We start from the raw sequence: 13917 nt of genomic DNA, 5'->3' as shown, positions 1-13917 counted from the left end.
CTGAAGAGATGATGTTTTCCCTTTTATAGCTGGAAAAGGGCTCCTCTGAAAGGCTGTTTCACAACAGATCCAGCACATGTTATTGCAGGTTAACAGTCAGGGAGAGGGGGAGCCTGGAATGCAGCAGCCACGGTCAAAACAGTGAAAGACAATGAAATACACACTTCAACCTATTGCACAACAATCCTTGAAGAGTCTACAAATGCTAGGAGGCCCTTACAAATATAAATGCAGGGTTCAAGTGTTCACTTTTATGGTTGCTCCAAACACAGTGTTGATCAGCACAGGGATGTCAGCTCCAATGCAGTTCCCCTCTGTGCACAGCTGCCCTCTTGGCTCTGCACACACTGGGTACAGGACAGTGACTTACAGATGTCCAAGAGGATTGCTCTGAAATCACGTGTTTCAAGTGGTGGTGGCCCTTGCTATAAACCTGACATTCTGGCCAGATTCCCAATATTTGTCAAGTTACTTGAATGACCCTGTTTTCAAGATACTCCTGAAGGTATTTTTAACATACTGACACTCAGAAATTCCACATGCCATAGGAATGCACCAGTTAAGGTGAAGTGATCACCACTGAGCTGAACCTCTAAACAAAGGGAAAAAATCATCAGCATGTGGAAAATCCACACAACTGAACCTGTACCTCCCCAAAATTACTCCATTGATTAAAACCCTCTGCCATGCCAGTGCCAGGTTTCACCCAGCACTATCAACTGTGACTGGTCTGTTGAACATTTTCTTGCACTTTCTGGTTTTCCAGAAATCATGTCTCAGCCAGCAGACATATGTAATCACACTAGACTCTTGCTTCTCATTAGAAAGCTGTGTATCCCTCAAGGCTACAGAGGAAAGCCCAGGAAGACTTTTTCTATAACAATAACAAAATTAAGGCAAAAAAAGGGAGGATTATATTCTGGAATGGATTAGGCCATTTTGGCTCAAACTCTCCCCAAACATGCAACCTAAAGTAAGGACCTTCTGAAGGAGTATTTCAAAACTATCTGTTAAAACTGGGCAGAGTTATAGATCACTACAAACATGACCTAATCCTAGAACGTATCACACAACCTGAAAACCCTTCCTGTTATCTGCCTTAAATGCAGACATGGAAAGGACACTGGTCACTGAATGTGCAAATAACCTAATGGTGATTTATCTTCTACCTTGGGAGTGTTCTGCTCAAGAGGCTTTTGGGTTTTATTTAATTAGTTTAAGGTAACAACCTAAATCCTAATCCAGAACGAGGAGCTGAATTTTCATAGAAGGACCTAATCCTAGACCCTACATAGCCCCAAATCTCCTTTTTTTGCTATCAACAGCAGTTTAAAGAACTTATTTACAGTGAACCCATGACAGGCTGTCTCATCCTATTTATTCAGTCTTGTACTTAAAGGGGTCAGTAGAGGCTTCGTCTGCTCAAATGCACAAGCCTGAAAAGTGTCACATTCTTCACTCCAGGGAAATGCAACTCCCCATTCCACTGGAGTTAAAACTGTCCAGATGAAATCAGAACTGACCAAAATCTAATCCTTTTGGGGGACAAACTCAAAGGACTTTTTTTTTTTTTTTTCCCCCAGAAAAGCAGTTTCAAAATGTCTTGGGTTTTTTTGTGTTTCAGCTTGTTTTTTTCATCCAGTCCTGTATTCTTTGTGACACAAAAATGCTTAACTAAGATTAAACACAAACAAGCAAGCTCCTTAGAGAATTAGCAATGTTTTGATACAATAAAAATGAGGTATTTCAAGGTATGTATCTATAAATGAAAGAAAGCAGTACTGCCCTATGTTGGTGAGTACCCCCAAGTGGGCACTGATCCCCAGCTGTAAACTAACAAGCTAAATTATGTTGCAGGAATTTGTGCATCCATATACGTATGATGACATTGGAGCTGCAAACATGTAGCTCATGGGCTCCCAAAACCAAAAAAAAACAAATATTGTTAAGGGCTTTGATTTTAGATACTGTAGGATAGGCATATTTAAAACATAAATTTATATAGACACAGTATTTTTTTATACATAGATACACTCATACAGAAAATTCAGCAGACTTTAAGCAACTAGAATATTTTAGATAACAAACACATAATCAGACCCCAATTTTCCACTGCATAAACATTCTAGTTGGTTTAATTTAGCTTCAGATACGTGCCTAAACCCTATAAAACTCTGGCAGCCTCCCAAAATTTGCCAGTCACTGCAGTTTTTGCAGTATCATCTATTGAAGCTAAGCTACTGAGTAACACTTGCCCGGGCCTTATGAAAAGCTGAAAAAAAGAATGTTGATTTGGGGTGTCTCTCAGAAACAAAAAGCAGTTTCTGCTGATCTAATCTTAATCTCAAACCAGTGTCTGACTCTCTTAGCATTTACTTCTCTTTTAATCTCTTTCTTATCTTTGTTCCTTGGTTAACAAAATGCTTAGTTCAAGCAATCCAGTATTGTTCCTGTTACCAATGGATTATGATGCCCAGGACCATGAATAAATGTCACTGTGGTATTTCCCAGCTCCGTTTGAAGAGAAGGCCTCAAGTCTGTCTAATTAAATTCTTTTTCTGCATTGTTGCCTTGTAAGACCATACTGTCCTGTGCACAGAGCCATTAGCCTTAGTGAATTGAAAAGGGGAACTCTTTTTAAGGTAAGGTTAATGTAAGAATTGAACGCAATAGCTTAAGCTTCTCGTGTTTCTGTCTGTGAAACAGAAAGAGAACTTTGTTTTTCAACTGTTCTCTCCAACAAGTGCAAGTTTTCAGCTGTGCTCTTTCAGGAGCTCAAATCAATCTGTAGTCCAAGGAGGCCTTTCCTCTTAGAAAAGCTGGTCCCAAACCACATTAGTTTACAAATGAAATGAGCCCGACAGGCTTCAGCTCATCTTCAGGGAGCACTTGTCCATATGCCACCCCAAGCCTCAACTGGATGTGACTGGTGATGCCCATCCAAGGGTGGCCCAGAACCAGTGCAATCAGCAGGTTTGCCAGGGGTGCTGGAGGTGTGCTAAGCAGACCTGGAGAGAGCAAACCTCCAGAACAGCCTTCTGCACTGTTACACTTTCTAAATGGGAGAAGATTTTGAAGTTGATGAGCCAGTTTACTACTTAGCGTGTATTCCAGTGGGTACCCTTGGAAATGAGGGCAGCCAGCCAGAGAGAGACACAGACTGCAATGATTTTGTCTGTTTGCACGGGGAGATGGGGGGAAAACAGACAGGAGAATGTAATTTTCCAGCTCTAGAAAGAAAAAGGGGAGAATTTATATTCGTCTTACTCCCACTTGTCTCCTTTCTAATTTTAATTTTCAAGAAATATAGCCAGGTTAACAGAGCCTATGGCAAAGGCAGATATAGCAAAGTTCTGTCCATGGGACATCACACCCAAATTCACTAAGCATTGCTGCTGTTGGGGCCAGCCCAGTTCCACAGAAGGACATGTGCCCTGTGTTAGGGGATCAGCTCACATCAGCACTAGCCAGGGAATTTTTATACAATGCAAATGAGTCCTCAGACTCCAGATCTTGCTCTGCATTATGAGTGTTTTCAGTTCTGCATTTGTCTGTTTCTCTGCCTATGAGATATTAACTTAAAATGCACCAGTCACGACAGTCAAAACATCCTAAGAATCAACGGTTGGAAAAATCTAGATCTTGATAGATCTCCCCATCACTTACTTACCTGAGTTAAAGATGCATCAGAAAAAAAACAACCTGAAGTTAAAATCCAGTTCTTTTCTATACCTGCTAATGAAACTATAGAATGTAGTCTCCAGGTTTCCTCCTGACCTCTAATAAAAGTTTGTTATATTATGCATAAAATATGTAGAGTATATTTAAAAAAAAAAAAGGCAAAAAAACCCTGATAAGCTGATAACTTATATCAGCTGTAACTTTTTTTTTTCTTTGGGTTCCTACACATTGATAACCTGGCCTTTTGCTGGTTTTCCAGTTGCCATTGGAAGCCAGAAAATCAAGCAAATACTTTTGATCACTGATTTCTATCCAGACATCTCCACATTAGCACGATCATCAGAATGAGAATGATGAAGACTCTTCCACAATGTTTGGAGAAAAAAAAAACCAAAACACTTTAATTCCACCTCTGAGAAATTCCCTGTTTTCCAATTTATACCAAAAATGGATGGGCAGCAATCTCAGTGTGCAACAGCACGAGTTCCACATTTTTATTTTGAAAGCTGTGGTAGACTCTTTGGGAATATGAGTTTGATGTGAAATCTGAAAGTCTGAGAAAATATAAAGATTATGAGTATTACCTCCTAGTTAGTGTTTGAAGCCTGTTGCTTCCTAACAGTATCCTTACCTCTCTGATTAAATTCTTGGCAGGATACACCCCAGAAAGACTGTTCTTAAATAAGGAATTTTTGGTCATAATGAAAAATGTTTTGTTTTCTGCCCAGCAGTATACATGGTATCCACTGATACTATCACACTGGCAGACAGAAATGCTAAAACTTTCAATACCTTGTGAAATACACTGAGATGTTCAGATGTGGCATCACTCTGACAGTTTTCCTTGCTAGGCTCATGTTTCAAGCTGAAAATAAAAGCTTTGATTTAGGAATATTTAGGAAGGTCACAGGAATAGATGAGAGCCTCAGAAAACCAGCTCAGTTTTTCCTGAAGCTCTTTTTCTGGTTTTCATTGGAGGCAGCCTGGTTTTTGTGTTTGTGAACTGAAAAGCTCCTGGGAGACAAGAATCAGTGACATCTGTACTGGCTGGGTTTATCATTGAACAAAATTGCAGCAGATGTGACTACAAAACACACGCACACTTGTCCACAGAGTCTGAAATTTTTGCACACCACACAAATTGGATTCAAAGTCCAGGTCGCCCACACCTTCTGTTAATTCCACATGAATTCACAGCACATATGTATAGGTTTTGCAGAGTGACATCATTTGGACAGGTTTCTCAAAGGACATCTAGTCCATCTATCAGTGCTTTTCTTGCCCGAGGGTTCCCAAACTGGACACAGCATGCCCAGAGCAATCCCACCACTGGCAAAGAGACAGGAATAAGCACTAGCCTCACCCTGGCTGCTCTGGCTAACACCACCCAGGATGCAGTTGACCTTCTTTGCTGCAAAGGCACATTTCTGACTCCTGATCAACTTGTCCATCATGACTTCCAGGTCCTGCTCTGCAAACCTGCCTGTACTGTTGTGCAAGGGGTTACTCCAACCCGGATGCAGGACTTTGCTAAACTTCACAAGGTCCTCTCAGCCCATTTCTCCAGCCTCTCAAGATCCTTCTGAAGTGCAGCCCTGCACCCCAGCACCTGTAGCACATTTATTTGCAAATGTGCTCTGGATTAAGATAGAGGAGAACATACCTAGGTTTAACTGCTACCCAGTTTTTGGGAAATGTATGACACATTATCACAAAGATAAGAGATCTCAAAGGCACACAGCTTTGCTTGGAAAGCTGAGCTGTCTCACACAGAGCAAGAGAAATCATCAAGGCTGCCTCATGTAAAACTACCTGCACCCTAGACAAGGGGCTGCCAGGCTCCCAGCTCCTGTTTCTGTAAGAATCCAACTGCTGTTTTGAAGTAGGGTTCACTTCAGCAATGTGACTGGTAAAAACATATACAAAGTCCATCCTTTTCTCAAGAAAACCCATTGCCTAAGTGGTTTTCTGAATCAGGACCTTACAGTGTAAACGTGGAGCTCTTCAAACAGTAGCAACTACAATAGTCTACACTTCAAAGCATAAGTGCAAGTGGCCCAAGGAAAATCACACAAAATGAACCGTTTGGACAGATTTTGTTTCCATACATGACTTTTCCAAGTTTCATTCCCCTGTTAACTGAAGCTCTTAGAAAGATTCTACCCTCAGCAAGTTGGAATATTCCAACTGAACACTGTGTGCAAAGAAATTGTTGTGTGGAAATATGTCTCATTAAGACTCACTTGGGAAAAAAACCCTTGATCACATTATTTTAAGACGTTATTTTTCTTGGCTGTTCAGAAAGAATTCTTGTCTTCTATTAGACCCCTCTGTGCTACCCGTGCAGGCTCACATGCCCCCTTCCACTGCTTCACAATTGCTTTGTATTTCTCCAGATTTTTTCATAAGCTACCTGTTCTCATTAATTATCAATTAATTCTCCTTAACTCTTTGCAGTAACAACCATTCTTTTGCTGCTCATGTAGTACCTGCCAGAGCAGGAGTCTCTTCTGGGACTAAAACCTCTTAGTGCTAACATCACATAAATAAGGATTAACTGCTGCCCTCTGTAACACAAATGGAATGTTTTATCTATCAAATTAATTCTTCTTTTCTGAAGTAACAACACTTTAGTCAGAAGGCCCAAGATGGAAGCAAAGCAGAAACTTACCTTCTCTTGATGGTAAGCATTGCTCCCAAGAGGATAATAACAAACATCAGAAGACCAGCTATAACTCCAGCCATTTTCACAGTGCTGTCAACTTGTTTTTCTGGTTCCACTGCATTGGAATTCTGGGTAGAAGCTCCTTAAAAGATGAAGGGAGAGAAAGGAGGAGATAAAAAGAGAATTTGTAGAAAACCTGTGCAATGATCCACTTTATATCCACAAATATTTATTCAAAAGCCTAAGAACATATTTGCAATTAAATTGCAACAGACAGTTGTCTATCTGACCAAATATGCCTTTAATAAGGGCTAATGAGAGAGAACTCAGAGCAGCAATAGGGCAATAATATTCAGAGCAATAATAGGGTGTAAAATGCCAGTGTAAAGCAACTAATATTTTATCATATTATACTGTAATGGGGAATTGACTCTTCCAAAGCACTCAGCATACACCCAGAAGCAGAAGAACTAATACCAGCTATAATTTTCATCTCCAATAGCTTTAGTAGAGGTGCAAACCTTACTCAGCCAAATAATTAATATCAAAGTTTGCAGTAACATATCCCATCACACTACTTGGACCAACTTCTTTGCTTTTAAAATCAGAGCACATTTGTATTTCTCACTCTCCTGGAAGCCTGGCTTTTGTAGACATATGGGGACAATTCTGCAGGTAACAAGCACTAGCACAGAGTTCCCTCCATATCATCCTGTGTATTCCATACATCAGTTCTACTGCAGCCCAGGCAAGACAACATCATTTCTACCTGATATGTTGTTTAAGAGTAAATCTACACACCTAAAAATAAAACATCTTTAGGAACAGTAACTGCACAGTGTTTCTTCTTTTAGTCCCTTGTCATGATTTGGCTTTAAGGGGCTTTTGCCCCTGCAATAATCAGGGACCCTGCAGAGTGCTCCCCTCTCCCCTGTTGCTGGGACTGTTGGTATAGTGTTGATTTTACACCTTAGCTCTGCTCACTTCACTACTTGCTGCACAGAATTTTTCCAGATACACCTTAAACTACTGAGCTAGATTTAGAATGCTCCACAAGATTTGTGTCATGGCTACTCTAAAGAATAATTAAGGCCATCTATTATATTCCTGATATACTTAACCACTCCTAAAAATACCACTGCTACATTTGATGAAATTAAATGAATTCATGTTACATGAAATCACAATCTTAGCTTGGGTTTCACCTTTGCTGTTGGAGCCAGCCAGCTCTTCCTCTACAGTTTAAACACAGTAGGAAAAGGGAACTGAAGGTGAAAACAGAGTGCAGTCATCAGAAGTCTGTAATGCTTTGCTCTTTTAACAACTCTGTGTTGCTGACCTTCAGGAAAAGCTTCATGATTTCTGTTCATGAAGTCAGTTACTTGGGTAGATAATAATCAATCAAGTCCCTATGTTGGTGAGGCAGTAAAAAACCTCACTGGGTTATTCTTTTGCCCATTAGCCACGTGTTAAACTGCATGTGCTTTTAAAGGTTCTCTGCAAGCAGGAGTCCCAATGGTTACCGTTTATCAAACCCTGCAATGCATTAAAGGGCTTTCTGATATGTTCTAAATAGAGCATTAGCTGATGGACTTCCAAGGATGAAGATCTAATTTGAAATAGAGTGTTATGTTCTCCTCTCAGCCTACCTTGAAGAGTACATAGAGAGCAATGACACAGTGGATGCAAAACTCACCACATGCAGTGATAAAAGTATGACTTCACTTTTCCTACAACTCAGCTGTTAATCTAGTTGGCCACAGTAAAACACAATATTTAGCAAGCAAAAATGCTGGCTGTTTGAAACACATATAATTTTCAGCTTTTTGTCCCTGTCAACTCTACTGCTCTGCTGTATCCACCAATTTCCCCATTTGGTTAAGAGTTCACTGACAACTTTCATGCACACGTCCAAAATGCATTAACAGGACTTCTGAGCATGAAAATAAAACAAGTGTTGGCTGCATATAACCATCTTTATTTGACAACATCTCTTGCAATCTTGGATCTAATCTGCCCAAGAGGTGAGCTACATGCCATCACACAGGCAATCCTAACACTATCACACAACAAAGGAAATGGCAAAGGTACAATTTTTCCCTGAAAAGAGCTAAAACTACACGTCTGAAGTCTAACTCAGAAGTACTTCAAATTATCCTTCACTTGTGTTGCTGTTATTTCTGTGACCCGAAATATCAGGCACTGGGGAATGGTTTTCTACCACAACCAAGTCAGAACCTCTTCATTCTTGTACCATCTGAATACTCTCCTGAATTGTGAGCTACTTTTAAAAAAATTAAGCAAGTGCTGTCAACTCCATCCTCTGATCCACTAGATCAGTTTGATTTTGCCAGGCTGTTGCTTGTTACTACAGGCTGTGGGGAACAGTCCATCTTCTCTCCCCCCACACAGGCAATGTGTGGTCAAGTGTGGTTTTAGTTGATATTTCTCAACCCATTGTAGACTGGATTATAAAGGCTTATTATCCATCCTGACACCTACACACTGTGGTGACTGATTCACTTGAATCTTCTATGTAACTCTTTCTATCTATCTTGGCAAAGGCCAACCATTCCTTTAGGCTACTAGTCCAACCATTTGCAACTTGTCTCAGCTAACAGTGCCTAGGAATTGATAATGTGAGAGTGCTGGAAAATTCCTGGGTCTTGGACTCTTAAAGCTTTGCAATGAAACATTACCACAAGAGTCCCTTGGTTTCCTGCCATTCTGGTGTATTTTTTCTTTGCAGATACCTGTATCTGCTGTGGGTACTTGTACTCCCACCTGCACCTCCACCAGCTGTAAAGCAAGAAGAAGGTTTCTGTTGTGGCAGAAGGGCTGTCAGCACTTACTGTGCTTGCAGAAGATGACTTCTGCTCCTCCTCAGAGCAGCACTTTTTTAGAATTCAGTTTTGCTTCTCTGTTACCAGCCATTCAGACAGATCACAAATCCCCTGAGCACAGAAGCCCATAAAACTGCCCAGATGGCCATTTCATATGAATGTCTTTAAATATACTGGGAAAGCTCTTCACTACCCTGCTAGAGTGGCCACCCTTTTCTTTCTGAAAAACAGTGTTTCTCTACTGCTGCCATTAAAAGGGAAAGAAAACAAACTATAACCATATTTTCTGGTGGTTACTTCCACCACATGTCCTGGAGTAAATGGTTCCTCATAACTGAAGTTGGATACTGAAATAATAGGATATAGAGCAGGTCACTACTGTTATTACTGTGTGTATTTCAGTGGCACCGAGAGGCCCCGCTAAGGCCAGGACCCCATTACACTGTGCTCACATGAAGTAGGACAGTTTTCTGCCCTAAGCTTCCTTTCTTAATAAGGAAGGGAAAAGATAGAAGACAGTGCCAGAGAAGCGAAGACTGGAGGTCCCTTTGCTCCCTGTCTGTGCATTATCCACTAGACCAGGCTGTTGCTTTCAGAGCCACACATTTAGATACTGTTTATAAAATGCCCTTTCCCAGAACTTGGCCAGTGGCAGAGATCTGACTTTCACAGGGACCAGCATTCAGGCAGCACTCCGTTTCACACTCGGCTGTTTCAAAGGTTCAGTCCTTTCCCACCAACCTCATTTACTTTGCTTTTTCTACCCCTTTCCAGATTGCCAGAGATCCAGCGTCTTGCAACGAGACAGAACACACGACACCCAGCACATGGGTGGGAGACACTGCTCAGGAGATGCTGCAGCCATGCCATGAGAGCACAGCAGGGTTGTTTCCCAGAGCCACCTGTCTCATCACCCTACAAGAAATTAGGGCTATTGATCCTCAAGGACTGATTTTTTTCTTTAGTAAATCGCTCTCAGGCATCCAAGGTCTAATCCAGCTATCCTGCTGTGGATTTTTAGACACCTAAATCCCAGACCAGTTCAGAAAGGTCCAGCTGGAAACATGATTTCATACTGTGAAAGCTCCTGCAGCTTTCAACCTTTTCAATTCCTCCTTCCTTCAGATCATGGCTAGAGTTGGCCCTGCAGTGGCTGATAACTTAAGGACAAGAATTCTGAAATCCAAAATGGATTGCAGTATAGAAGACTGCCATTTGTTTTCCAGAGTTGAATCTTTCCAAAGATTTCTGAGTCTTCTGCAAGTATTTCTGTCCACAAGGACAAGATTACTTTGAGCTGGGAGATGCTTTGCAAGTGATTTCAACAGCTTAAGCTCAAATTTTTGCCAGTCATAACTAAAGAGAAGAACATTCTCAAAATGCCAGTGAAAAACCACTCATTTACCAGCAAGTGTTCAAATGTAGTGCTATACACTCCTTGAGAGACAGTCTCTTATACTTTAAATTCTCTTAATGCTCATGCAAAGCAAGTAATAAACTGTGTTACTTTATAAATCTAGAAAGATGAAGGATATACCTTTGGCATCACAGGCACCCAGCAGCAGGGCTGAGGACTGACACCCTGTGCCAACTCCATGCAGCCTCTCACAGATGGGGACAGAGGGAGAAACAGCAACAGCAGCTAAGTGAAAGATACCTTGGCAATCTTTCTTTCACCCAGCAATGTATACACATATATAGTATTTGAAAACAATAAGCCACCAGATATAAAGTGACCTCTGTGGAGGTGGCACACTAAAGAACACCCAGGAAAGAATGATTATTGAGTGCATGTAGCTCAGCAGGACTGATAATACAAGTTTCTTCTATAAAACCTATGTAATAAACTGTATTTTGGAACTTTTTTTATTTATTTAAAGCAGCAGTTACAATACTGCACTAAGAATTGTAACCAACAGGAAAAGGAATTCAAAAGAGCCATAGGGAGGAGGGAAAATCTGTTATTTATGTGAGGTTTCCAACTGGTGAGGCACAAAGGACAAAATCCTGCAATGACAGTGGTACCACACACATCAGGAGCTGTGTCACCAGAGGAGTGAGAAGCATCTGATACCACAACAGAAGGAGAAGAGAAAGGAAACAAACCAGCTCTAAGAACAGCTGGGTCAAATGCCCTGGAGTAAGAAAAAGGCAGTGCAAGCGTAAACAAGGGAGGACAAAATGAGAGAAGCAACCCAAGTAATGGGAGGTTCAGCCATGGCCAGATGATAGGAAAAGCCTAGAAAAGGGGACAAGTCAATCTGGCAATGACTGGGTTTGGTTTCAAGTTTTTAACATGAAAGAACACAGCCTCTTCAGCCAGCAAGTCACTCTGGAAACAAAAACCAATCAGAAAAATTACTTCAGAGTATTATTTAACCCAGAAAAATTAATGAAAAATAATGGGTTCAAAGTCATTATGAGTTAAAACGAGCTGCTCAATCAGAGTAATTTCTTTGTAGCACATAATGGGCAGGCAGCATGCAGAATGTAAAATTTCCTAGCAGACCTAGAGGCTTATTTTCAAAAGACAGTTATTCTCAAAACGCTTGTAAACACGATTTCCTTTTCTTTTTTTTTCTTTTTTTTTTATGATGCTTTATATGTGAGTGGTCTACAAATGATTAAAGCATCTCTGCATGTAGAAATGTTTTCCCTTATGTTTTCATATCCTGATTATTTCTATACCTCTGAAGTGCAGTCTCCAATATACAAATATGAGGACAGATAGGTTCCTCTAAGAATGATAACATACAGATAAAGGGGAAAGGGCCCCATTTCACATCTTTATGTGGAATTCCTATTAGCCAGCACCACCCAGTAGCAGCCCTCTGTATCAGCTGACCACACAGCACCATGGAATCGTTTGGGTTGGAAGGGACCTTAAAGATCACCAGGTTCTAACCTCCCTGCTATGAGCAGGGACACCTCCCACTACACCAGGCTGCACAAGCCTCATCCAGCCTGGCCTTGAGCACTACCAGGGAAAGATTATCCACAACCTCCCTAGGCAACCTATTCCAGTGCCTTCCTACCCTCATGGTGAAGAATTTCCTCCTAATGTCTAACCTAAATCTCTCCTCTTCCAGTTTTCATCCATTACCCAGCATCCTGTCACTCCCTGCCCTCATCCAAAGCCCCTCCCCAGCTTTCCTGCAGCCCCTTCAGGCACTGGAAGGTGCTCTAAGGTCTCCCTGGAGCCTTCTCTTCTCCAGGCTGAAGAGCACTAACTCTCAGCCTGTCTTCACAGCAGAGGTGCTCCAGCCCTTGGATCATCTTTATAGCCTTTCTCTGGACCCTTTCCAACAGGTCTTTCCTGTGCTGAGGGCTCCAGAGTTGTATGCAGTGTTCCAGGTGCAGTCTCACCAGAGTAGAGGAGCAGAATCACCTCTCTTGGCCTTCTGGCTGTACTTTTTTTGATGCCTGGGCAGAGGCAGACAGACTAGTTTGCAAAGCTTCTGCAGTGTGGATCACAGTACTGGGACTTAAAAAAAAAACAACTAGGCACATGGCTGGTGTACTTCTGCATATCATAAGCCAACAAAGTCAAACAGCTTATCAAATCTGAAAGATAGAATCCACTTTGTCTATTTCTTTGTTGTAATTCATTAAAAAAAGAAATAAATGCCACCAACAGTATCACTGCACATAAAGTCATTTCTTTAAAAAAGCTCAAAAAGAATGGAAAGAATGAGAGCCAAAGCCTTTTAACCGTATTCTGAAGAGAGAGAGCAGCAAAACAAAGCAGTCCTGGAGAGAAAGACTAGAATTTACACGAGGGATTATGGGGCATACAGGTTGAATCTGTAGGAGGATGAGGTTAAACACAGTGAGGAATCAAAATTAGCATTACTAAACTGAGTGAGAATTAAAAACATAACAGTAAGAGAATAATTGAATCTGGAGATTCCAGGCAAATCCATCACAAACGCTTTTCATTTCTCCTCCTTTTTTTCTTCCTCTCTCTTCAGAAGCACTTAATTTGTGCTAAAGGCAGATACGTGTCCCCCAAGAATGAGAAAGGTTATTACACTTATTTGGAAGAGCAGCTCAGGTAAAGAGCAGCTGTCGTGATGCCTACAAGTGAGGTGATGGGTCAGAGAGTGATATCACGTTTCCATTTGAACTCTCCATTTTTGCAGAGCTATTTAGAAACGAGCTCGAAATTCTAAAAATGAAAAACAAAGTTCCCTTTATCACAAGTTCAAATCTACAGACATGCCTTAATTTTGTTATGATCTTATACAAACACAGGGAGATCAACGTGTTGACTGATACAAGCAAAAACTTCACAGTGCATGACAACACTATAGATGTATAATAGACTCATCCCACCCTATGAACAAAAACTAATTAACCTTTGCACCAGTCAGTCCCCTCTAAGCAGCCACTCTGCTCTCATCATGGCTATCATTAAAAATCCACAGCCACACCAGCTGCAGAAATTTTTAAAAAAAGCCCTGAGGTGGTATAAGAGGAATCAGGAAATAAGGCTGACTTGAGCCCAGCTGGTCAAAGGTGCTGTAAGTACCACGGTGGCCTACAGAAACCATGCCTGGTAAGATGTGCCCTCGAGCTAGCTGAGCAGCATGCAAAGGAAGCTACTCACCATTTTACAGCAAAAAGAGAGTCGTCTGGCCAGTGCATTAGTGAGTCTGTGTATACACACTCTACGTGTGCTGCATGATATAAAGGGAAACTTTCTGTACTTGGCCAAGTTGAAGCTGC

The 13917-nt window shown here is 41.2% G+C and overlaps 1 protein-coding gene across 4 annotated transcripts in view; it reads right to left on the bottom strand.

Moving 5' to 3' along the window:
• Positions 1 to 13917, bottom strand: part of PTPRT (protein tyrosine phosphatase receptor type T) — a 435474-nt gene that overhangs the window by 61499 nt on the left and 360058 nt on the right. For all 4 annotated transcript variants that reach the window (XM_051633170.1, XM_051633173.1, XM_051633172.1 and 1 more), the window contains exon 14: positions 6353 to 6488. In XM_051633170.1, the coding sequence (XP_051489130.1) occupies positions 6353 to 6488 (136 nt within the window). The remainder of the gene's footprint in view (positions 1 to 6352; positions 6489 to 13917) is intronic.

Source organism: Apus apus, chromosome 15 (genome assembly GCF_020740795.1).
Source record: "Apus apus isolate bApuApu2 chromosome 15, bApuApu2.pri.cur, whole genome shotgun sequence".
In the NCBI taxonomy this organism is placed as follows: Eukaryota; Metazoa; Chordata; class Aves; order Apodiformes; family Apodidae; genus Apus; species Apus apus.
This window is presented reverse-complemented; position numbering and strand designations above follow the sequence as displayed.